Below are 26,961 nucleotides of genomic sequence, written 5' to 3' on the forward strand. Positions count from 1 at the left end.
TACCCCTGTGACATTTGTAATCAGTTGATGTCAGACATACAGAAGAGCTCCAAACATTGATGCTAGTCACAGATCCCCATTGCAGGCTATGCAGTAAAGAGAATTTGTTTAGAAGTCTTAAGCCAGCCATACATGGATCAAAATATGGCCGGGTCAGCAGGAACCGTGCCCATCCATGTATGGGCACCCAGGTTGTACACAAGCTGATCCATTGATCTTATGTACAACCAGCCTGTCAGGTTTTTCCTAAACAATTAGTGCCACCGGCTATAAGACGGCAACACTAATCAAGTTCAGCCAGCGGGGAAGGCTCCCTGCTGGCAGAACACAATAGTACTGAAAAAGGGATCCCCCCCCCACAATCAACACTGAATGTGTTGATGGGGGAATCAATTGATTTGCTTTCCTTCTGCTTGTGATAGAAGGAAAGAAAATCGCCTAATGTATGGCCTGCTTTAGTAGTGTAGATTTATTGTCTCCAGAGCTTCTGATCATCACTGCTATAAGCAAGAACAAAAAAAATAAAAAAATCGTGATCACCCCCGAGTAGTAAAGTGTCACTAAATAAAAAGAATAGAAATGTTAAAAAATTTTTTTTTTTAAAATAAAACATATTAAAAATTGAATAAAACATTAATTTACATTTTTTTCTTCATTTTTCAGTATCAATCAGTATTCCTGATCACTGCAACACCAGTCATAGGATGATGCTGTACTGCACTGGTACTATTAAAAAAAACTTGGCATGCCTCTTACATACCTTGGACTGTCTACTTTCCAAATCAGTGTATCATTTGTAGGGTATTTGTACTGTCCTGACATTTTAGAGTCTCAAGAAATGACAGGCCATCAGTACATCAGGAATGATCAATTTTCAAACATTTTTACAAACATTTTTGGTATTTTTTCCTTTATATAGAAAAAAATAAAAACCCAGTGGTTATTAACCACTTCAATACAGGACATTTTCACCCCCTTCCTGCCCAGACCAATTTTTCGTTTTCAGCTCTGTCGCACTTTAACTGACAATTGCGCAGGCGTGTGATGTTGAACCCAAACAAAATTGACATCCTTTTTTTTATTCTTCTACAAAAAAAAAAAAAAAAACGCAATAAGCGTATATTGATTGGTTTGCGCAAAAGTTAAAAGCGTCTACACAAAAGGGAATAGAATTATTTTTTTTTTTTACTACTAATGACAGCGATCTGCCTTTTTTTTTCGTGACTGACATTATGGCGGACATATTGGACACTTTTGACACATTTTTGGGACCATTCACATTTACACAACGATTGGTGCTATAAAATTGCATTGATTACTTAGTAAATGTGACTGGCAGGGAAGGGGTTAACACTAGGGGGCCAAGGAGGGGTCCATCATGTTCGCTGGGAGTGATTTTAACTGTAGGGGGAGGGGATTCACAAGGGGAGGAGACCGATCGGTGTTCCTCTGTACTGGGAACACACCATCGGTCCCCTCTCCTCTGACAGGACGTGGATCTGTGCGTTTACACACACACAGATCCACAGTCCTGCTGTGTTCCCGGGCAATTGTGGGGGCCCGTCGGCGGGCGCGCGCCCCCTAGACGGCCGGGAAGGGGAGGGCGTCATATGATGCCCGTCTAGGATGGGAGATCCATCTGCGGGCTTCATCTTATTATAGCTGGGATGTGAAGTGGTTAAATACCACCAAAAGAAAGCTCTATTTGTGTGAAAAAAAAATTAGCGTTACGCTTACCTGTAATGTCTTTTCCAGTAGTCTTTCAGGACAGCCACATGGAGAGCCCTTGGCTTCTCCTCCTCCTTGGAAACAGTGCACCAGCCCCCATAAATTTTCACCTCCCCCTGCCAGCCTCAGTTTTTTCTAGAGCACCTCCAATCACCTGGGGAGACACAAGAACACGTTAAGAACATACCATCACCAATTACTATTGCGCCTGCGTTTAGGTCTTCCTCAAGACCCCTCAAAGATTCGGGTGGGTAACTAGGGCTGTCCTGAAAGACTACTGGAAAAGATGTTACCAGTAAGCGCAACTCTAATTTTCCCCTACTGTCTTACAGGACAGCCACATTGAGAGGATAGACGAGCACTTACCAACCACTTAGGGCAGGACAACAGCTTGCAAAACCTTTCGACCAAAGGCCTGCTCACTTGCAGATACCATATCCACTCTGTAGTGTTTCACAAATGTGGTGAAACTGTTGCCTTGCAAATCTGCTCTGGCATTGCTCCAGCTCTTTCCGCCTGAGAAGTTGCCATAGCTCTGGTAGAGTGTGCTTTAATTCCAATGGGAGCCCCTCTACCCGCCATGTTGTAGGCCTAGCTAATGGCTACCCCAATCCATCTGGCAATAGTGCGTCTATACGCCTTCTGCCCCTTTCTTGCTCCACAAAATGAAATAAAGAGAGTCCGACTTCCTAAAACTCTTTGTCAGCTCTAAATATCGTAGGATACACCTCCTAATGTCCAAAATATGGAACCTACATTCCCTTTCGTTTGAGGGATTAGGGCAAAAAGTGGGAAAAATTACCTCCTGGTCTCTATGGTATTTCGAAGCCACCTTCGGTAAAAAAGCTGGGTCAGTCTTAAAAATGACTCAATCTGAAAAAACAACACAAAAGGGGGGCCTAACTGAAAGTGCCTCTATTTCACTGACCCTCCTGGCAGTAGTCACTGCCACCAAAAAAAACAGCCTTATAAGTTAGGACCCTTAGAGCACAAACTTCTAAAGGCTCAAAGAGGGGTTCAGTAAGAACCTGCAAGACCAAGGAAAGGTCCCACTTAGGAAAGGAAGGACCCTTCACTGGTCTCTGTCTTGAAAGGGCTCTGAAAAAATCTGACCACCCAGGGGTTGGTGGCCAGGGATTTCTCTAGGTACGCGCTAATCACTGAGACTTGGCATCTAAAGCCGCGTACACACGGGCGGACTGTCTGGCCAACTTAGTCCGCCGAAACACATTTCAGCGGACAGTCCGCTCGTGTGTGGGCTTCAGCGGACTTTTTCAGCGTGCAGTCTGGCGGACTAAGTATTTCGGAATTTCCGTAATATTGTCCGTCAGACTTTGGTTTCAGCGGACAGTCCGCTCGTGAGTAGGCTAGTTGGACGGACTAAGTATGGCGCATGCTCAGAAAGGATTTACACAGCGAAAGGTTGCATTGCTGTGTATTGGACTTCCTATTTCTAGTCCCGTCGTACGTGCTGTACACGTCATCATGCAAACTTTCGGCGGACTGTTTTGCATCCGTGTGTGGTCAAGTCCGTTCATTCGAAAGTAGGACGGACTGTCCGTCGGATTGTCTGACGGACTTAGTTGGCCAGACAGTCCGCCCGCGTGTACGCGGCTTAAGGGTACTGATGGCTAGCCCCTTATCTGCCCCGCATTGTAGAAACTCCAGGACTGCTATAGGGCCCTACACATTAAAAGAGTTCTCTAAGCACCATTCTTTAAAGCACCCCCAAACCTTTTGGTAGATTCGGCGCATCTCCTTTTTACTATTGAGGAGGGTGGCTACTAGTTGTTCATAAAAGCCTTTGCTTTTTAGTATTTCTTCTTCAGAAGCCAGGCCGCTAAGTTCCAGCGGTCTACCTGAGGACAGAGAACTTGGCCTTGTGATAGGAGATCCTTTCGGGTCGGAAGGAACCAGGGAGGTTTCGCTGCCAACTGCCCGAGGATCGAGAACCAAGCCCTTTTGGGCCAGTATGGAGCCACTAAAATCAGAGTGGTGTTTTCTACCTGAAATTTTCTCAGAACTGCAGGCAGAAGCAGGTGGGAAGGCGTAGCAAACTTTGAAGTGCCAGCTTTGTGTCAGGGCATCTAACCCTAGAGCGTTTTCCTATCTGCTGAGATAGAAGAAACATGGGGTCTTTGCATTGCTCCTTGAGGCAAAAAAGGTCCACCTCTGGGGGGCCCCCCCATTTCCTGACTATGAAGTTGAAAACTTCCTGATTGGGTACCCAGTCGGCCTATCTCAGTTGCCTTCTCCTGAGAAAGTCGGCCACTACATTCTCTTCCTCCTTAGGAAGGCCGCTGAAAGGGAAAGAGCATTGGCTTCTACCCAGCTGAGGGTCTCTGAGGCTAGATTTAACAGGACCCCGCTTCTTGTGCCACCTTGCTTGTTTATATAAGCAATGACCGAGGACTTGTCCAAACGCACCTGGATCTGATGCCCCAGGAGGTCCCCTCTGAAGGCTTTGAGTGCCAGTCTGACTGCTTTTAGTTCTTTCTAGTTGGATGACCTCGAATTCCTCTTTTTTCCATGTTCCTTGCACCAACTGAGATCCCAGCTGTGCCCCCCCCCCAGCCTCTGCCGCTTGCGTCCGTGGTAATGACTCTGGACACTGGAATGATCCACAGGTGCCCTTTTGACAGATTTATCTGCTTCCTCCACCACCAGAGGGATCTCTTGACCCAAGGAGGATTTGAAAGCAGAGTGTCTAAATACTCCTGGCTGAGATCCCACATCTTTAGAACCAGGGCCTACAGGAGACTGAAGTGTAGGCCTGCCCACTGGACTGCCGGAATGGCAGAGGTTAATAAGCCAAGGGTTGACATGGCCACGCCAGTATTGATACCTGCTGGTTGTTCTGAAGGGACGCTACTGCTCAGTCCAGGTTTAGAATCTTCTCTGCTGGGAGAAAAATTTTCAGCTGACTAGAGTCCAGCAGGTATCCTAGATAGGAAATTTGTTGAGCTGGAATTAGACTGGATTTTTCCAGGTTCAGTAGCCATCCTAGTCCTATCAGGGTTGTTTTAGTTAGTTCCAGATCCCTGATTATTTGCTCTGAGGATGCTGCGAAGAGGAGTAGATCGTCTAGGTATGCAATAATTGATACCCCCCTGATTCGCAGAAAAGCCATGGCTTCTGCCATGACCTTTGTAAATACTTGGGGTGAGGAGGATAGGCCAAATGGAAGTGCCTGAAACTGCAGATGAATGGTTTCCTCCTCTACCTTTACTGCCAGGCGCAGGAACTTTTGAAAGGTTTCCGCAATAGGGAGGTTGAGGTAAGCGTCTTTCAAATCCAATGACACCATGTAACAGTTCTGGGGCAGTAAAGGCCTGACTGTGAATATCGATTCCATCTGGAACCTTTTGTAGACAATCTCTCTGTTCAGGGGTTTCAGATTTAGCATTAACCTGTAACTTTCTGAGGGCTCTCACCACAAAGACGTGTGAACAAAAGCCTGTCTCTTCTTCCTCTCTTGGAACTCTGCAAACCACATTTTGTTGCTCTAGTTCCTTCAATGCACCCAGGAGGGTTTCTGCCTTTGCCGTGTATTTGGGGAGAAGCGTGACAAAGCTTCGACATGGAGGGGGCTCTGTAAATTCTAGACAGTACCCCCTTCGTATGATCCCCAGGATGAATTGGTTGGGGGAAATTGCTTCCCACTGTGGAAGGAAGGCCCCCCAATCTTCCTCCCACTGTGACCGGTGAGTCACTGGATTTTACGAGGCTGCTCAGAAAGGCCAAAAAAAAAAAAAAAAAAAAATCGCTCCTTCTTTGCCCTTACCCCCATGGTTCTGAGTCTTCTTTCCTTCTGGCTTGGGAGGCTCTTTTTTTTGTGGGCTGAGTTGGGGGTTTACGTTTCACTGGGAAAGCCTTCTTTTTATCGGCGGTACTGTCTAATACTGTCTCTAGACCTGGGCCTTGTAGCCTGGCCATGTTTTGAGCCAGAGGGCTCTTCTGGCTGAGTTGGCTAGTGCAGCGGTCCTAGCTGACACACGAACAGACTCAGCCGAAGCATCCGCTATATATGCTACCCCTCACAGAATAGTCGGAAAGGATGACAAAATGGTCTCTTTTGCCATACCTGCCTCGATGTGAGCTTGAATTTGAGTAAGCCAGTGTTCGAGGTTACGGGCCACCCCGGTGACCACCATCTCTGGTTTCAGAATACCTAGAGTTGATTCCCAGGCTTTTTTTTTTTAGCAGGGAATCAATTCTCTTGTCCATGGTATCTGTCAGAGCCCATAGATCCTCGAAGGCCAGATCTGTGTATCTGGAAACTTGCGAGAATGCTGCATCCAATCTGGGGTTCTTGTTCCAGATTGAGGCAGGGTCATCCGAAAATGGGAATCTTCTTTTCAGGGACCTGAAAAAGAAGGGTTTCCGCTCAGGATCCTGCCATTCCTTTTTGACTGTTTCTATTAGGACCTCATAAACAGGAAAAACTTTTTCCTGTTCTTTCAAGCCCTTATACATCTGCTCATGGAGAGATTGGGTATTCAGGAAGACAAAACAACCCTGGGTGGTGTAGACAGTCCCCAAGAGGTCCTCTACCTCACTAAGGGACAGCTTGTACCTTGAAGGTTTTCTGGACTCCCCGTCCCTATTCTCTGCTTCCGACTAGTCCTGAGAACTGGAGGTAGCACTGTCTGGTTGGTCCCTAGCTTCCTCTCTGGAAGCCCCTGCCACTTCTGCTGAAGTAGAGGCCCCAGGTTGGAAAGATGCAGAGCCCTGTGCTAAAAGCAGGTTTGAACTATGTGATGCAGGTGAGGGTTTAATGGGAACCTGTAAACCTTCAAACATGGTTTTAAATGATTGAAAGGTTGAGGACAACTCCTTAACTGATGCCGCTAACCCCGACTCCTGCTAAAATGCTCTTTCGTTAACCAGTGCATCAATACAGTCCTTACATAAGACCTTTTTCCAAGCCTCCCCTAGGGTATCCTTACAGGAAGCGCACTTTTTAGAGCTATGTGGGGGGTTTTTTCGCAGAAGATTTCTGAAATACATGTAAAAAAACAAACACCAATCAATATCCCCACAAGCCATCACAGATACAACCATGGGGAGTACCTAGCCCCTCCTATAGAATAAGGGACTTGGTTTCCATCTCCCCCCTTGCCCACCTAGAGGGGTTCCTTCTTCCCCCCTCCCCCAATACAGGAACCATGGTGGGGGAGAGAAAACCTAGGTAGAGATGATCCCTTCCCCAGGGTGCCCTTACCTTAGGTTGGCTGGAGCAGGCATCGCTGAGCACTGTCTGAGCATCGGCTTCCGACATGCTGGTGGAGCGGCCTGTGGAGTCTTCTCACCACCTGTGGGGAGGCCGAGATGCATCCTGCAAACAGCCCTGTGGTTGTGAAAGAGGGCCCCCTGGACTTCCACCAGTGCTTGGTGAAGCGAGGGAGGCAGACAAAATGCGGCTGGTAAGTACCCTGCCGCTGCTCTAGAGAACCCGTCTCTTAAGTAGGGACTTTAAAAATTATAGCTTCCAGTCTTCCTGACTGTTTAGGCCTGGTTCCTTAGCGCGGTGTCTCCCCACCGGGGGAAACAAATAACAGGCTGGCAGGGGGAGGTGAAAACTTATGGGGGCTGGTGCAATGTTTCCAAGGAAGAGGAGGAGCCAAGGTCTCTCGATGTGGCTGTCCAGAAAGACGAGGAGGGAAAAATATATACATTTAATTTGGATACAGTGTTGCATGATCGAGTAACTCATTTAAAGTAGCGCAGTACTAAATAGCAAAAAATGCCCTGGTCATGAAGGGGGTAAAACCTTTCGGAGGTCAAGTGGTTAACGAGGCATTGCTACTAAAAATATGGAGGATTACCTGCTGTACAACATTCAATAACACATGCAGGAGAACAGCAGGAAGAAAAAGGTATTTCCCCTGACAGGTGTAATATGCCAGCACAACATGAGCACGCAAGACAGTTTGTTTATTTAAATGTTAATCAAAATGAATTTAGTGTTTGCTCAGGATTCTTTCCAATCCTCAGGATCCTGGGTGGAGGACAGGTACGAATGCCAGGCCAAAACACTCTCTGGTTCAGAATTAGCAGAGAAATGCATAAAGCACAACTCCGTTCAAAACTATTTTTTTTGGTTTCTGTTATAGAAGGGAAGAGTGAGAACATCTGTCAGGTTTTTACTGCCATCTCTGTCCTCATAGGGAGAGAGAATGAATCTTACTTCATGTCCTAGCAGTTGTTTTTTTTTCTTTTTAAGGTATGCTGTGTGAATGCAAAACACAAAATTTGAATTTTCAGGGTAACTTGTTCGGTTATATTGCATTGGACAAATCACAGGTTCTCTTTATGTTACACCAAGGGATTAAACTCACCATGATAAGAGCAGTAGCTTCCTATCTGGTCCACGATAAACATCAGAATGAATCCAGTGACCAAGAAGACCCCAATGAAGAAGTGGGGTGGGATAGATGAAGCCACCTCTTTTACTTCCTCCTCTGTCACCGCAGCCTCTGTGACATTGACATTCTGGGCAACATTCAGGCATTTGGCTGGAGACTCTGCCAGACAGACACAATCAACGTGATTTACAAAACTGAACACTCAGGATTACATGTGACTGAGAACAAGAACAAAATGGTGTCAAATGCTTAGAAAATCTCCACTAACTATGGCCAAATGTATATGGACACCCCTCCAAATTGAGCTCAGGTATTTGAAGGGTATGGTTAATACTATGGTATACAAAGCCATGTTAGCGATCTACACTCCACAAAATGGGTGACAAAGATTTGGGGAAGGTCTTTTTCTGTTCCAGTAATGCTGGATCCCTGTGTACAATGTCAGCTCCATAAGAACATAACTTAATGAGTTTGGTGTTGAGGATCTCGAGCCGCCTTCACAAAGCCCTGATCTCAACCTTAAAGTGGAACTTTAGCCAGAAAGCTAAGTCCTGCAAGATCACTTCAGGCTGGCCCCTTTTGCAGGTATACCTATGTAAAACATTAAAGATAAGAGTCTATACTGTTAAAAATCCCGTAATACATGGTCTCCCCCTGCTCAGTTGCTCTCCCATTTTAGGCATTTTTAGGCACTGCTGAGTTTGTAGAGGCCGATCTGCTGACCGCTTTAAAGTAGAATTAAAACCTCCTATCCTTTACATCCAAGGAAGCTGCAACTGGTGTGGTGCTGGACCATGTGATCAGCACACAGCAAAAGCAAATAATACAGTTCGTATTAGTTCCTGGCATTCCAGAAATGTAAGTTTAAAAAAAAAAAAAAAAATAGGATTTTTTGTACTCTCCGTAAAATCCTTTTCTCTGTAATTCACCGACCGACACAGATCCTCTCTTAGCCATTGGGTTGTTAGCCTTATCACTAGGAGGGGCGGTCCCTTGGGTAACAACCCTCCCGTCTGCAGACAGACCTCAGTACGTAAACAAGCAGTATAACGTAAAGATAAAAAGGAGGGGTGGGTGCTGTGCCGGTCGGTGAATTACAGAGAAAAGGATTTTACGGTGAGTACAAAAAAATCCTATTTTCTCTTATATTCACCGACTGACACAGCTCCTCTCTTAAACAGCATAAAACTTCATCCACCATGGCAAGTGGGAACTAGTGAAACTTTACCCACAAAAAACAGTGCGGGGAAAAACCACCACAAAAATCAGGGTGTCCTCAACAGGAGTGATCACCCAAAACCGCACCAAACTGTGGAGTAATGCAACAGTGCATTAACATAAAAACACAGTACTGTTATCGAAAAACCAGGAAAAACAGAAAATATATATTGCAGATTCAATTGCAACTACACGGCCGCTAGTAAAACTTTGCGGCCAAAACAGGCATCAGTCGATGCACTAACGTCTACCTTGTAGAACTTGGTAGACGTGTGAACAGACGACCAGATCGCCGCTTTACACACCTAAGCGGCAGACGCTTGGTTTCGGAAGGCCCAAGACGTTCCGATTGCCCTTGTGGAGTGGGGCGTGACCGGAAAGGGGGGCACCTGCCCCTTCAAGGCGTAGGCTTGTACTACAATCTGTCTGATCCCCCTGGAAATGGTGGCTGACGTGACCGCCATGCCTTTCTTTGGACCAGCCACTGAAACAAACAGTAAGTCTGACTTCCGAAAGGGAGCCGTGGCAGACAAATACACCTTTAGGAGCCCACATCCAGAGCGTGAAGGGCCACCTCCTTAGGGTGCTTCAGCTTAGGACACAGAGATGGTAATACAATGTCCTCATTGATATGAAAAGCTGAGACCTTATCCTTGTGTATAACCAGATAGGGCGACTTGCAAGACAAGGCCGCCAGTTCTGAAACCCTCCTGGCTGATGTGATGGCCACTAGGAAGACTACTTTCTGGGAAAGAATCAACAGGGGAATCTCCCCATTTTCAAACGCCGGTTTTTGAAGCGCCGACAACACCAGGTTCAAATCCCAAGGGGGTAATGGTGGACGCAATGGAGGGACTACACGTCGTACCCCCTGAATGAATGTACTCACTAAGGGGTCGCTGTAAAAATACAGCCAGGGCTGAAATTTGCCCTTTAATGGTGCTTAACGCCAATTTCTGGTCTAGAGCTTGCTGAAGAAACAGCAGGATCCTGGATATAGAAAAGGAGCGTGGATATCATCCTTTCTCCTCACACATGGAGATGTAGGCCTTCCAGGTACGATGGTCCCCGGTTGCTCAACACCTGGCTCTCAATAGCCATGCCGTTAAAGCCAGTGATGGTAAAGCAGGATGGAGAATCGGACCCTGAGACAGAAGGTCCTCTCGCAACGGTAGTCGCCAGGGAGCGTCTGCCACCAGACGCACCAGGTCTGCATACCAGGGACACTGAGGCCAATCTGGAGCAATCAGTATCACTGGGATCCCCTCGGCTTCCACTCTGCGAAGCAGACGTGGTAACAGTTTTAGTGGCGGAAAGGTGTAGATCAGCTGGTACTGATCCCACGGAGCCACCAGTGCGCCTGACGTGTCTGCCCACGGATATCTTGTCCTGGACACGAATCCTGGCACCTTCCGATTGAGATGGGAGGCCAGCAGATCCACGTCTGGTGTGCCCCACTTCAGGTACACTAACATGAATATCTCCGTATGCAATTCCCTTTCTCCTGGGTCCAGCATCTGCTGACTCAGATAGTCCGCTTGCCAGTTCTCCCCCCTGGGGATGTAAATGACCGACAGGGCCGGTACGTGTTGCTCTGCCCACCGAAGTATGTGAGCGACCTCCCTTGCAGCGGCTGAGCTTCTTGTTCCCCCTTGGTGATTGACGTATGCCACCAGAGTGGCGTTGTCTGACTGGATCCTGATTGGACGCCCTTGCAGTCTCGTCGACCATGTGGAGAGGCCCAGCCTGATCGCTCTCAATTCGAGCAGATTGATCGGCAACTTGGATTCTTCCGTCGACCAGAGGCCCTGAGCCGACTGAACCCCCATCACTCCACTCCAGCCGAATAGACTGGCACCCGTAGTGATCACTGTCCAGTTCAGAGGTAGGAATGATTTTTCTGACTGAATCACCGGGGACCTCAGCCACCATATCAGTGAGTCTCTGACTGACTGGCTCACCTGGATCTGTAGATCCAGGGACAACTGAGCTTTGTCCCATTTTGTCAAAATCTCCTTCTGCAGGACTCTGGTGTGGAACTGGGCATAAGGCACTGCCTCGAAGGAGGCTACCATGAGGCCCAGTACTCCCATGCAAAAGCGGAACGACGACCACTTGCGGTTCATCAGCAGTTTTACTGCGCATCTGAGAGTCTGCAGCTTGTCTGAAGGGAGAAACTCTCTCGCTTCCATGGAGTCCAGCAGCAAGCCCAAGTTCTCCAGACGCTGGGTCGGAACGATCACCAACTTCCTTAGGTTCAAAAAATTCTCGCAGTGTCTGCATGGTGATCACCACATCCTCCTCTAATTTTGAGGCGGAAGATGCCCTCAGGAGGAGATTGTCTAGGTATCCTAGGACAGCGATCCCACGTTGCCGCAGCAACGCCAAAACTGGAGCCAATACCTTGGTAAAGACTCGAGGTGCTGATGCCAGACTAAAAAGGAAGAGCCACAAACTGGTAGTGGACTTCCCCGACTGCAAACTGCAGAAACTTTTGGCACCGAAGGCATATGGTTATGTGCAGGTACGCATCCTGGATGTCTGAGGACGCCAGGGAGTCCCCTTGATGGAGTGCAGCGACTACTGAGCAAACCGATTCCATTCTGAATCTCTGCACTTTTACAGTGATTGAGAGCTTTTAGGTCCAAGATTGGATGTACCCCTTCCTTCTTGGAAATCACAAACAGATTTGAGTAGAATCCCTGGAAGCGTTCCGATTCCGGAACTGGTACAACCACCCCTGTGATTCAGCAGGTCCATTACTGCCCCCAAGAGGGCCTCCTGGTGAGCCGAGGATGCAGGTATGCTGGAGGGGAAGAATCTGTTTGTCAGCCAAGAGAGAAACTATCTTGTAGCCTGTGGAAATCAGATCGCAGACCCGTTGGATAACCGAGAGGACCACCGGGATACAAACTTCCGAAGGTAACCCGACACCCCAGACATCTTCATGCAGTAGCACTTTTATTCGCAGGCTTGATAGGCTTGCGGTTCCAGGGACATTTTTGTCCGTCCGTGGTCGTCCTGTCGGGCTGGGGACGTTTTGTCGAATCTCCGGGCAGACGAAAAAGCAGTTTGTGAGCGGAAAAAGAGGGCCATTGCCTATGGCATGTCTCCTTCGCCTTCCTGGCCTGTGTGAGTAAGGTACTCTTACCCCCTGTGTCATCCAAGGAGGCTCCAAAGAGTCAGTTGCCAAGGAAGGGAAGATCCGTCAGGGCTTTTTTGGATGCTTGGTCAGCAGACCAGCATTTTAGCCAAATCAGGCGCCTCAGCACCACAGCAGACACTGAAGCCCTGGATAACAGAGGGAAGAGTATCCAGGGCCGCGTCACAGACGTACTTAAGGCCTTGCACTAGTTGGTCTGCTAGTTCCACGCAGACAGGAGAAGCCTGTTGCTCCCCCAATTCGTGGTGCAAATGTTTTGCCCACTCAGTCAGTGTCTGCGACACAAGTGCGGATGCCAGTACTGGTCACACGGCTGACCCCACAACCGCAAACAAGGAACGAGCCACTGCCTCGGCCTTCCTGTCTGTGGGATCCTTGAATGCAGGAGTCCCCTCAACTGGGATCGTGGTTACTTTATTTAACCTGGATACTGGGGGGTCCACAACCAGAGGAGCCGACCATTTTTTGAGAAGGCTCTCCTCAAAAGGGTAACGCACCGCCATGTATTTGGGGACCGAAAAGGTCTGTTGCTAGCGACCCCATTCCTTGCAAGTCAGATACGGGAACACCTTAGGTGAACATGCTGGCTTGCGGGACCCAAAAGGGACCGGTACATCAGCAGAGGGATCTGCTGGCTCACGAATCTTCAGGGTATCACGCACAGCTGTGATAAGTGCTCCAACAAGCGCTTTGTCGCGCCCGCACCAGGATGGAGACTCTCCCTCACTGTCCGAACGGTCCTGGTCAGCGTCGTCTGACAAGACAGTGCAGGGGTCACCAGCCTTAGCAGGTCCCGAGTCTGCGTCAGTGCTCTCCCCAGAGGGGGGGGGGGGGGGGGCTGGGGCCGCTTTAGCTCACCATTCTTCCCACACACCGCCTCCATCTTGGCAACAAACTGAGGACTGCCGTCAGGGTGTCCATGGGCACTGCATAGTCTGCAGGTGACCCGGTTGCAATTTCCTGTATTTTGGGGGAAAAAACACCAATTTCTGAAGCCATGCTGACCCTACCCTGTCTGCCACCTGAAGGGGACTTAGGACAGTGACAGTCCCAACCTCCTTGCTGTCGCTGGCTGAGGGGCTCTTTCCCGCTGGACTCACCACCCTGAGGAGTTCTGCGCTGTCCCACAAGCAATGCCTGTAGTCCCTGTGGGCTCCCAGGTGCAGAGGAAATAAAAGCTGTGACGGTGGCAGCCGCTGTAATTAGCGCCAAACTGCTCTAAATTGTGCTCAGGCTTCAATAAAATGGCCATCCTGAGTCCAGTACAAAGACATAAAACACAGGAAAAATGGCTGTGAGAGCACATGACTACATGCTGCTGCTAGAAAACACTGAAAAACGTGTTCAGGCTTCCAGAAAATGGCCGCCAGTGTCCTGAATAGGAGATCACTAGGAAATGGCCAGGAAGGCATGCTGCCCTCGCGCACACCTAAAATGGCCTCCAGCAGCTCCATGAGGTACAGAAGAAAAACGACGGCAGTGAACACAGCGCCATATATGACATCAGAAAAACCTCACAGGCACCTTCCATGGTCATGAAGCACAGGACCCAGGACACCGTTAGGCATTACAGTCCCCCAACCCAGGTGAGAACCCTCCAGAAAGCCCCTGTATAGGCACACACACACACTGCTCAGCGGCCACATGCAGCATCCCCCCCGGGGGGGGGGGGGGGGGAGATGGGGACAGGGGATAGAAGAGAGGGAGGTGAGGGATGCCCGAATCGACCTCCCAGGGAATGCCCAGCTGCTCAGCCCCGCCGAGGCAGGGAGAGCTGTACTTACCAGTCTTGAAGAGCTGGGAGACATTACATTACAGACCCACTCACTGATCAGTACAGGGTGGCTGCTGGCCTCGGCACACATCAGTGATGTGATGCAGACATCAGTAGCCCGGTCATATGTCTGCCGCAGAGCATAAAAGCTCACGACCACCTCTGGAGCTGAGGTTTCTTCGTGGCCAACCCAGTGTGGAGCTCTGGTCTGCACACGCTCAATGACGACTAGGGAGACTACAAGGATAAGGGTATCCAGCCTGTCACCCAGAAGCCTGTTGATAGTAGATCACAGGATAATTAATCTTGTGCAAAAAGCCAAGCTTCTGCATAAAAAAGCACTGGACTGGACCCAAGGGACTGCCCCCTGGGCGGAACTAAGAGTTCTGAGTGTTGTGTTACAACTAATGCCTAGCATCTCCTAGTAATAGGGCATAACAACCCAATGGCTAAGAGAGGAGCTGTTTCGGTTGGTGAATATCTAATGTTATTTATTATGACATTGGTCTGTAGTGCATGTTCATACCTCAATGTTAATTTTGAAGTCAAATTTCAATTTAGTTTTAGTCTTTTGACTAAAATGGCATTTTTAGTTTTAGTCATCTCAGTTGTTTTAATCGTATTTCAGTCGACTAAATTAACACTGCTTAAAAAAAAAATTTTTCAAATGACATTTCACGATTATGTCACTAGGTAAATCACAAGGGCTTCTGGGGTAGCGGCGTCATGTATCCCAGGAGTCCTTGCGAACCACCTACTGACAAATTCTAGCGTTATTTGCAGGCAGCAAATGACACAAACATGTCTGATTGACAGGGTGCTGTAGCAATGGAACGGGAACTTCCGCCAAAGCAATATGGGGAATGGTGTACCTGGCCCTAATATTCCACATATTGCTTTTATTTGAACTATGATCACTTTTATTCATGTATGTTGGTTTTTATCAATTAAAACCTACCATTTTGGGGGCGTGGCCTGGACATGGCTGGTGAGGACATTTGCTTTACGAGCTCCCGGCCTTCTCCTGACAAACGGAGCCAAACTGTGATCTCACATCCATTTTTTTTGCTCAAGGCATGTCCACAAAGAGGAAGAAGGCACGAGGGAAGTCCAGGCAGACTAAACCAGGGGCACTGCAGGACCGATCTCACAATTCTTTGCACATCCCCAGCCCCCCCCCCCGCTGCCTCTAAGATGGCGGACGCATGTGGAGAGGGAAGTGCAACTCGAGGGGGGCGGATCGTCCTCATCGGCTGCCTCGGTGGGATCGTACTCGCTGCTAGATATCCCTCCTGACCTGCAGTCGAGCGCTGGGGCCCCGCTGCTGGACTCTGGTGGAAATACCGAGCTCTAGGCGCTCCTGAAGGCTCTGCCTACGAAGGCAGACATCGAATCCCTTATAGACCGCCTAGAGGCACAGCACCGTAGGGACCTGCAGGAGGTGCGGGCAGAGCTGACCTCCGTCTCAGAGCGCCTAACGCAGAGAGAGAACTCGGCGGCAGACCTGGAGTGGAGGGTTGCAACGCTGGAGAGACTCCAGGATGCCCACATCGATGTGGCTAGCCTACTCCAACTCCACCAGGAGGAAATGGAGGACAGAAGCAGGCGGAATAACCTCCGCCTGCGAGGCCTTCCAGAGGCGACTGGACCGGAAGATCTGTCTGCCACAGCCAATGCAATCTTCCGCCTGCTCCCAGGAGACCCGCTCCCACAAGCCTTGGAGTTTGACCGGATCCACCGTTCGCAGGACCCTAACAGATCGTGGGACGTCATCTGCCGCCTACATCGCTATTCTCACAAGGAGTCAGTCCTCCGCAGGGCGTGGGAGGCGGGAGACGTGGACTATGACAGGGCCTCCATCAAGCTCCTACCGGATGTCCCTAGAGCTACCCTACAGAGAAGGGCCATGCTCCGCCCGGTGCTGGAAGCTGCCCGCCGCAGGGGAGTCACCCATCGATGGGGATATCCACTCTCTGTGACCTTCAGGAAGGATTAATGTTCGTTTAATCTCCGAACCCCGGGGGATTTGCCTGCCCTCTTCACGTTCCTGGAGGTGGAACCGTTCAGGGTTCAGAACTGGTTGATGTTCCTCCCATCATCGGGGGGAGGAGAACGGACCAGCCGAGACCCCAGAGGCAACGCCAGAGATCCCGAGCGCCCACGCCGGAGGGGACACGTGAGTTATGAGGGGTTCACCCCTCACGCGGAAGACAGAACCCCCTATCTATTTTATGCCCCTCTGACGCAGCCACCCTCCCCCGAACCTCCTGTGTGCCCGGGATGAGATGTGGGCCTCTTGGTGGGCGACGCTCCCCACATATGGGTGACTATGGGCGCCGGTGGGAGAGACTTGGCAGTGGGGGCCATCAACAGTACCTCCTTGGGAGCCCCTCTGGGCCCCCAAGCCCCCCTCTTTTTCCTTTTAATCCTGCCACAGAAGATCTTGAACTTGTAGTGCCTCCCCCCCATACCTACAGCTCTACCTAACCTGCTGTGTTGGATGTTGGTGGGGAGGGGAGATGGGACACGTGAGTTGCTGTATACGTGCAAATTCTCTGGGGCATTGGGGTTCACTTCATGTGGGGTGGGGATACCCGAGGGGCAGTGCTCACAACATTGGTAGGGGGAAAGAGCTTTCCCGCGCCCACCGTTGTGGGGGATGGGCCACCCCTCCAGGGTGCCAGATAGGGGGGATGTCTCTGCCCCCCAACACCCCCTTTCAGCCCGGGCGGCGTTTTGCCTGGCCGCCAGGGGTCGGGGGGGAGGGTTGAGATCTCCCCCCACGGTATATTAATCTGTATGGTCAGCCTTTTATCACCTCATATGTTCTTGTAATTTGTTCTATTGTTATTATGCCTTTTTTTGTTTTCTCAACTGCTTGAAGAATACAGACGATGCCGTCCTTCTGCCTTGAAACTGAAAACTGTTTTCCAGAACTCAGGGTCTACCTGCTAGAGTTGGGTCAACACTTTATAGGGCGCCCCTTCAGGTGACGAGTCTGCAGTCGGGATGGGCCCATCAGACCCTGCACCCTTTATGGGAATGCTGGGAAGTGGCTTCCTCGTCCGAGAGAGGATGAGGGGAACCCCCCCCCCCCGCGCTCCCCGGACAGGAGACCCTATCTAGAGTAGGGGGCGGCCGAGTGCAGTAGGGTCATATACACACCCCTAGTGAATTGTGCACCCGGTTTGGACCTAAGTGGATGCCCAGGGCGGAACTGTTGTGATGAGGGTCTCTATTGTCAGGCGAAACGGACACGGACTCCAGGGGATGTATCAGGTGATCCCCATTGCCTCTTCGCCCTTGCCCTTCTCTGTCGGCCTGACCGGGAATGGAGGGGCTGTGAGGAGGGGGGAACATGCGGGTGCTAACCCCTCAGCCGTTCCCAGTCACTTCCCCACATAGGCCAGCACGCATCTGAACGCTTTTGGCGGAGACGTGCAAGAGCAAGGTTCTAGCTTGTAATAGTTTTTTCCCTTTTCTCCCCCCCTTTTTTTTCTTCCCCTCTGGTTGAGAAAGGACACCCTGCACGTATACTCCTTAAACACAAAAGGTCTCAATACCTCTGAGAAGCGACGTAACACGTACCATGGCTCGGCTGGCTAACTTTCAGGAAGGCCAGCTGATTCTGGGGGGGAGACTGGAACACTCCTCTGGCCCCTACCGTCAACACCTCGTCAGGATCCTCCTCCATGTCAGTAAGTGCCCGTAAACGGATTACCAAATGCCTACACGAGACACCGTTAATGGATATATGGCGCCTTCAACACCCAGACGAACGAGACTACACATTCTACTCCCCTCCCCACAAATTATATACCAAAATAGACTATTTCTCATACCCCAAAGTCAGTTGCATGTGGTTCGGGATTCCACTATAGGCCAGAGGACATGGTGAGACCACGCTCCTATCACTTTAACTTACGCAATATCCATGAACTTAACCGGGAAGACGCGTTTTTGGCATCTTAACAAAAGCCTCCTACAGAGGCCGGAGATACTGGAGGAAGTGACTAGAGAGTTATCCTTCTACTTTCAGAACAACATGACAGCCGACTCCCCACCGGGGGTGGTGTGGGAAGCCCACAAGACAGTAGTCCAGGGGATCCTCATAAAACATGGCTCGCGCATAAAAACGGGAAACCAGGCAGCAACTAGATTCACTTCTGTCCAATCTTCAGGTGCTAGAGTCGCAGCACAAAACTTCCCCTGGCCTAATGAGGGAGGCTGAGCTCTCCTCTCTCCGAAGTCAGATTAATGACCTCCTAGGCTATAGAGCTAAAGCGGCGCTGCAAAAATGCCGGCTAGTAGCCTATGAATCAGGAAATAAATGCGGGCGTATTTTGGCACGGGCAGTCAAAGATCTTAAAATGCAGGCTTTTGTTCCCCACATTAAGACTGCAGCGAATGACAAAGTCAGCCTCCCATGCCACATAGCGGGAGCATTTAAGGATTATTATACATCCCTTTACAACCTCCCAAACCCACAGAGCACCCGGCCTATGGTGGAGGCCTATCTTACCGACAGCCAGATCCCGACACTATCCCCGGACAACATAAATGATTTAGAGGCCCCGATTACCCCAAAAGAATTGGCACTGGCGGTCAACTCGGCTAAACCTGGGAAGGCGCCGGGCTGGATGGCTTCACCCTTCTTTACTATAAGGCGTTGCTTCCATCCCTCGGCCCTCACATGGTGTCCTTCTTCAATGACATAGGGAACATGGCCTCCTTCGCTGACAATTCCTTGCAGGCACACATTACGGTCATACCTAAAGAAGGCAAAGACCCCCTAGCCTGTAGTAGCTATAGACCGATCTCATTGTTAAACACGAATCTTAAACTGTTTACTAAAGTCTTAGCAACTCGATTGGCCAGGCACCTACAGGCCTTAGTTCATCTAGATCAGGTGGGCTTTATCCCGACAAGGGAAGCTAGAGATAGCACGATTAAAGCACTGAACCTCATCCATATCGCGAATCAAACCCACACACCCTCGGTTTTTCTAAACACGGACGCAGAAAAAGCCTTCGATAGGGTCAATTGGGAATACCTCTTTGCTGTACTCAGATATGTCGGGTTGGGTGAAAAAATGATCAGGTGGATCTCCCAAATATACACTACCCCTTACGGCGCAGGTTAAAGTGAACGGGATCCTATCTCAACCCCTCCTAATTAAAAATGGAACCAGACAGGGCTGCCCATTATCCCCCATACTCTTTGCCCTTTCTCTAGAGCCTTTTCTATGTAGAATTAGGAATAATCCAGACATCCAAGGCCTAGTAGCTGGAGACGCTCAATACAAGGTCTCCACATACGCGGACGACATGTTGTTTTCTCTCTCCAACCCGGCCGTGTCTCTGCCGAACCTACTACGGGAGTTTGAGGAATACGGACGGGTATCCAATCTTAAAATTAACTATACTAAATCAGAGGCCGCGGGGGTAGCGCTTCCACAGGGAACCATGCCGACACTTCAAACCAGTTTCAACTTCAAGTGGTCAACCACAGCCCTGACATACTTGGGGACCTCCGTTCAGGCAAACTTAAACCAGACTTTTGTACTTAACTTCCCTCCCAAGCCCTATTAGAGTCATGGAATAGAGGCCTCCACTCCTGGTTTGGCCGATGTAATCTTATTAAGATGTGCATCCTGCCCAAATTTCTATATTTATTGCAAGCACTCCCAGTGTCGATTCCTACAGCGTTCTTCAAGCAAATACATAGTCAGTTCACAGGCTTTATCTGGGCGAACAAAAAGCCGAGACTAGCACGTGCCCTGCTCTCCCTACCTAAAACTAACAGAGGCTTAGCCGTTCCAGATGTGAAGAAGTATTACCAAGCTGTGCACCTTGGTAGAATTATAGACTGGTGCAGACACCAAGATCAGAAGCGGTGGATGCAGCTAGAGCAAGCCCAAATGCAAGTGCCCCTTCAAGGGGCAGTCTGGTGCTATGCAAGTGCCCCTTCAAGGGGCAGTCTGGTGCTATGCACACCTTCCCACTACCATAAAGAAGCACCCTCCCATAGGCACAACACTTCGGGTAGGATCACAGGCTTGTTCCTAAAGGGTGCTGTCCGCACACAACTCCCGCTGTACCCCATTAGAGGGAACCCGCAGTTCTCACCCAAGAATGACCCCCAAGTTGCAAATGCCATGACTAAAATGAATCGCACGCAGGCATGCCATTTCCGGTTGGGTAAAGCTTGGCCTTCAATAGAGACACTGAGCAGATAGGTAGGCCCCTTTAAGCTGTCCTTTTGGACTGCCATTCAACTTAAGACACTTACTCCACTCCCTACCGTCCACACAGCAGTTTGATGAGCCCCTAGCTTCCTTCGAGGAATACTGCTCCGCCTCAGGGGCACTTCCAGAGTGTGGGAATTCTGGGGGGAGGGGGGGGGGGGGTCACATCAGAACTAGTGTCTCCATTGAAAGGCTAACCCTATATTTCTGTTCTGGTGGTGACAACCCCAAATTTAGGACTTTTTACTTTTCATAACGGTAAAAACAGTACTATATATATAGTAGCGTTTTTTTGCGATTCTGCACTGCTATTTTAACAATTGCGCGGTCGTGCAACGTGGCTCCCAAACAAAATTGCCGTAATTTTTCCCCCCACAAATAGAGCTTTGACTGGCAGTGAAGGGGTTAAACACTAGGTGGCGCTGTAGGGGTTAAGTGTGTCCTAGGGAGTGATTCTAACTGGGGGGGGGGGGCTGTGTGTGACACGACACTGATCAGCGCTCCCAATCACAGAGTTAATCTGCCTGCACGTGCCCTTCTGCCGCAGTATATCTGGGTGAGGCGGTCGGGAAGCAGTTAAAGGGTTTGTGAACCCATATATACAAATCACTGCCAGCCCCTCTATTAATAGTTAAATTTAGCACACTGTACGAGTCCTTCATAAAAGCGAGGCTTAACACACATTCATACATACACATACTAGGGCCAATTTAGACAGGAGCCAATTAGCCTACCAGCATGTCTTTGGAGTGTGGGAGACCAAGGTACCCGTAGGAAACCTGCAAACTCTGTGCTGTGTGTGTGTGTGTGTTTTTATGCAGTTCAGCTTTAAGCAATCGACAAAAGGATTGAGCCCCTCATCAGTGCGCAGCAGTCTGAACAATAGCTGCTGACTGGTTGCTATGGGTTACTACACTCTGTAAACTGTTTGTTATAAATAAAGCCCTTGAGCTCTGAATGTTCTGGAGAACAGACAAGGCTTGTTCTGGCTGTGACATCAAGAGCAATGAGTGGCTCGTTCCAGCCAAGACACTTTGTGTGGGGACAACAAAGCAGTAACAGGGATTCCACTAACCTTTAGAAGATCCATCCAGCAGCTCAATCCCTTCTGGTATAATTATAGCCAGCGCTGTTCCACAAAGCAAACCGGCACCCAGAACACTTATAAATTGCAGCTTTTGCTGAAAAAAGAAAAAGAAAGAAAATGCATTAGCTGGGTGGCCAACTGAAGCTGGCGATACACTAGTAGATTTTCAGACATTCCTTTGAAAATTCTCATCGGTACATTTAACGACTTGCCAAATATCATTCAAAAGTACTGTTAAAAACATTTGCCTTTAACACTTGAAGTTGGAGCGAATGGAATTTCCCAAACAAAAAATACATTTAATGTTTATTCAAGAAAACATTTCCATCCTGCATCAGCTACACATGGATCGAGATTTAGTCTGTTCCTTCTGACCTGGCTGAGTTTTGATCCAACTATGGGCAGCCAAACTGCCAAAACAAACAGGTCCAAGTAAACAATGGTGTAACAGCAAATGCTTTACCTCCTGGCCTATGTCCCCTGGGGGACCAAAGTCTATTCCTAAAGCAAAGGGTCACTTCATCCAAAAGTGTTATTTTAGCTCTGGGTTCCTAAAGGGGTCTTGGATACTACAACAGTAAGACCCCCCTACCATAATTCTGCACTTGGTTCCTCTCCTTCTGGAAGTTTCAGGTGTTCCCTCCCACCTTTAGTGTCTCTTTCCACTTCTCTTGTTGGTTTCGACCATTATATAAAAAAAATAAAAATCCAGCAGAGATGGTAGGAACCCCTTATAATGGCTACAGCATGTGTGCAGATTTGTGATTTCACCATTGGAACCCCCCCGAGAGATAAAAAGCAAAATAAAACAAAAACACACAACAGTTAAAATGTATCCTCTTTGCGCCGGCGCCTCCCGACCCTTTAAGAGGGTTATGACACTGTGCGCGGCTTAAGATCATGTGACCGCCTAGGGCATGAGTGTCAAACTCCATTTTTTTTTTTATCAAGGTCTGCATCAGCAGTATGGTTGCCAAAGGGCCGGCTGTATTTTGGGTGCGCTACAGACAGGGTGCAGAGTTCAGGGGTGCGCTATGTACAGAGTGCAAGGTTTAGGGGTGTGCTACATACAAAGTGCAGAGTTCATGGTTACGATATATACAGAATGCAGGTTCAAGGGGTGCGCTACGTAGAGAGTGCAGAGTTCAGGAGTGTGCTGTGTACAGAGTGGGCAACCCCAACTCCCCAAAGCTTCCTCACATCTTTCTCTCCTACCTGGTCAAGCTCTAGAACCTCCCTTGGTAGGCGGCTCTGCCTCACCTTGCAGGGAGAGATCGCTCTCCCACAGATTCTGGAGATCTGTCCCCACCGTGAGTGCATGCAGGAATCTGCTAGATCGGGAAGCCGCTGACAGCAAAGCTGTCCCTTGTAAACACAGAAGTGGCAGTGGGCATTAGGAGAGGAGGGTGAGAGTCAGAGGTGGCAAAATGGAGTTCCACTACGTTCCGGCTGCAAAACTGGGTGCAAGGGTCACAAGACAAGGCCTGAAAGGCTAAATTCGGCCTGCAGGCCTTGTGTTTGGCATATGTTGCTTAGTTGATGAAGGAAATAAATTTCAGTGTTATTCAAGTATTAAAAAATGGTTACAGAATAGATTTTAGCTAAAAAAAAATTTTTACTTGAAAAGGTTAACCAATGTCAAATACAGTTCAAACATCACACCTTTGATCTACATATTGATGTACTAAAAACTGCAACGCTGTATTACTCAACGACACGTGCAGATCATCTGCACGTGTCATACACAGGAATGGCTGCTTCTGCAACATATACCATATAACATTCCTAGCTGTCATATTGATTGCAGGAGAGCAACCACAGGAGAGAGTAGCTGAACCTAGAAGATACCTCCTAGAGCAGGGATATGCAATTAGCGGACCTCTAGCTGTTGCAAGTCCCATCATGCCTCTGCCTCTAGGTGTCATGCTTTTGGCTGTCAGAATCTTGCTATGTCTCATGGGACTTGTAGTTCTGCCACAGTTGGAGGTCCGCTCATTGCATATCCCCGTCCTAGAGTCTTTGATGAGGTTTTTTTAATGGCACATCTTCCGAGTTTAAAATTCTCAAGAGATTAAAGTAATCCTGTGCTATAAAGAAAAGATTTCCTCTGTAGAGCAGGCAACCAAAAAAAGTGCCTCTCTCCCACTGATACCACCTTTTACCTCCCAAATCCACTGCTAAAGCCTCATTAAACCTCTCTAGCAGCAATGCCCAATGCAAAAACGTATGGTCGCTCTTTTTGCTCAGCTCATAGCTGAAAAGTGCATCTCCCACGATGTAACAGAATTTCCCTATTCTGTTCCTTCTTAAACATATAAAAGAGAACCAGAGTGGAATGAAGGTGACAGAGGGGCACACAATTTTCAAAGTCCCCCATTGCAAATGCCAGTCAAGTCTCAGACCTCAAAAGGCAGAGAACATCGCTGCATATTTATGAATCGGTCTGATCTTTGTTCTACAAGAACTTCTTTTATATTCTACACGCTTAGATCATTCTCTTTAGCAGCCATCTCAATGACCATTTATAGCTCATCAGAAAGCAGACTTTGATGAATTTCAAAGAGATTCAATTCTGGGTAATTTTATCATGTCTTTTCAAGTCTATGTGCAACAGTTAGCCTTAGCGTCACATTCATTAATTGAAATGAGATTTTAAAGACGTCATCACTGCAGTGGCAATTAAGAATTGACAGGCTGCCCAATTTCCTGCTTTAGGTCTAGCAAAATTTTTTGCTTAACGCTGGCGTGTGGGAGGGTTAAAACCCCTTTTGTTGCTTTTATTCTACTTTAAAGTGTATGTTACCATAACCATGAATTTATTCTATTTGCAGCCTTTTGATCTATTAAATATATCACCGAAAGTGTTTTGTTATATCTGATCGATGAGTGCAATTAAATACCCAGGACTGGATTAAGAACATCATGGGCCTGGTGCAGAGGATTATGGTGGGGCTTTTTATATATAAAAAATAAAGAGAGAGAGAGACAGCAACACAGCCCGGCCAAGGCAAGTGACCGATGGTATAGAACCCAGAGTGAAGAGGGAACAAACGTTTGCCCATTCTAGAGCTGAACAACAATGGGTAAAACCTTGTGAGCCGGCAAATCCTTAAACTACCGTGAAAAACTAAAAGCACCTGCTTGCACTTCCCACAATGTGAAAAAACAGTAAAAAAATAATAATTTATAATATATATAAGTATATAGTAGCACGGCACTATATATCCCTTTCATAACTAAGCCTATTTTTGACACTTGGTGTTTACAAGTTAAAATCCGTATTTTTTGCTAGAAAATTACTTAGAACCCCCAAACACACACACATATACATTTTATATATATATATATATATATATATATATATATATATATATATATATATATATATATATATATATATATATATATTGTGGCAGCACGCAGGTAAAGTCACCTGGTTGTATCCAGGATGGGAAATATGTGTGCCCTAGATTCAGGCTTTATGCAGACTTGTACAACTAGAGGGGAAGAGTTAATGAGCCCAGCTAAAGTAAGTGGGCTCATTAAGACCTCTGCAAAAAAAAACCAGCATGCTTAGGGAGATGCTCCATCCTGGAACCAGTTTAGTGTTGTATAGACTGGGGAGTGTGACACCTGTTCTGTGCGGTGAGTTAACGCCTGTGTGGCAAACCTCTACAACAGAGACAGGGACTGGTGCAGCACAAGGCTGCACTCAGTTGTTAGACAGGGAAACTAAGTGTGTAATTAGAGGTCAAGCTGACCAGGATTTATTTTCATGTTTTTCTTTTGTTTTGGCTGTTATATTTTTTACTGCATGTAGCATGAATAAACCGCACCTTTTGTTTTTTCCACTTACAACGCTGTCTGCTGTGCCTGATTTTGTGTTGTGAACCCATCCAGGGGGTCACACACACCTGCTGCCGAGCTAACCCCTCACAGTTGGTGGAGAATTTTGGCAGTTTTTTTTCTATTTTTTTTTTTAAGGCCAGCATGGAGGAGATACTGAGACAGCTGGCTCTAGCAAATGCAAATCAGCAGCAAACAAATGCGGGTTTACAAAGGAGCCTTGCAGCCCAGCAGCAGACAAATGCAACTTTGCAGCAGAGTCTGGAAGCTCAGCAGAAGGCTCACCAGCAGAGTCTGGAAGCTCAGCAACAAGCCCAGCAGCAGACAAATGCAACTTTGCAGCAGAGCCTGGAAGCTCAGCAACAAGCCCAGCAGCAATCTGAAGCCCGCTTCATAGACCTGTTGCAGAAGCAAGAGCAGAGTTTTCAACAGAAAATAGAGACATTGATACAGCAACGTCCGCAGACCAATGAAGCAAGTGGTTACAATAATACCGCATCCTTTGGTGTGAGCCGTTTACTGACAAAAATGACTGGAGAGGATGATCCGGAGGTGTTTTTGACCACATTTGAAAGGACTGCTGAAAGGGAAAAGTGGCCTAAGGAGCAATGGGCTGGACTGGTGGCCCCTCTTAACTGGGGAATCGCAGAAAGCTTATTATGACCTAGAGCCTGACCAAGCAAAAGACTATGTGGTACTAAAAACAGAAATATTGGCACGGCTGGGTGTCACCCTGGCCGTCCGGGCTCAGCGTGTGCATAATTGGACTTTTCAGGTTGGAAAACCTCCCAGGTCTCAAATGTATGATCTCATTCACCTGAGCAGGAAGTGGCTGCAGCCAGAGACTGACCGCACCAAACATTGTGGAACGTGTTGTCATGGATTGTTTCCTGAGAGCTCTTCCTACTGCCATCCAAAAATGGGTAAGCCATGGAGACCCAGAAAATGCAGATAAACTTGTGGATCTGGTTGAGAGGTACTTGGCTACAGAGAACCTGACCACCTCTTCCAGGGACTCACGGACTTTCTACCCTAAGACCAGATCATCCCCAGTGGCGGGTAAGATGACTCCAAGGGGTGAGGGTGGAGAGAGTGAGAGGGTGGGAGTTCTACCTAAGGTCTGGCGGGAGCAGCCCAGGAAGCCCATGCTGCAAGAGGCAGCGAAAAAGATTATTTGCTACCGCTGCCGGCAAGAGGGACATATTGCAGCCAATTGCCCAGTTGTGGATGAGCCTATGCAAAGTGACTTTATAAGGGAGAGACGTCAGTCGCTGTTTTCGACAGTTGCATGCACTGCCATTCGGGGAAAACATTTATGTAAAATGTGTATTAATGGTAGAAATGTTGATGTGTTGCTGGATTCAGGTAGCCTGGTAACGTTGATAAAAGCTGAATTAGTTACTACAAAGGTCTCTGGGAAGAACAAGGTGGCTGTTATTTGTGTGCATGGGGACACCCGAGAGTATCCTGTAACTTCAGTGTTTTTTGAGACCCCCAAAGGTAACCTCTCTCATCAGGTGGGGTTAGTGT

General features: G+C 48.3%; 1 protein-coding gene across 1 annotated transcript in view; it reads right to left on the reverse strand.

The window, feature by feature from the left end:
• Window positions 1-26,961, reverse strand: part of LOC143987222 (zinc transporter ZIP9-like) — a 92,532-nt gene that overhangs the window by 33,720 nt on the left and 31,851 nt on the right. The window contains exons 2-3 of the mRNA XM_077485810.1: window positions 21,574-21,679; window positions 8,070-8,255 (exon numbers count right to left, since the gene is read on the reverse strand). Of these exons, the coding sequence (XP_077341936.1) occupies window positions 8,070-8,255; window positions 21,574-21,679 (292 nt within the window). The remainder of the gene's footprint in view (window positions 1-8,069; window positions 8,256-21,573; window positions 21,680-26,961) is intronic.

The sequence above is a fragment of the Lithobates pipiens genome, unplaced genomic scaffold, assembly GCF_037356315.1.
Source record: "Lithobates pipiens isolate NorthernLeopardFrog02 unplaced genomic scaffold, aLitPip1_a1.2 Scaffold_18, whole genome shotgun sequence".
In the NCBI taxonomy this organism is placed as follows: Eukaryota; Metazoa; Chordata; class Amphibia; order Anura; family Ranidae; genus Lithobates; species Lithobates pipiens.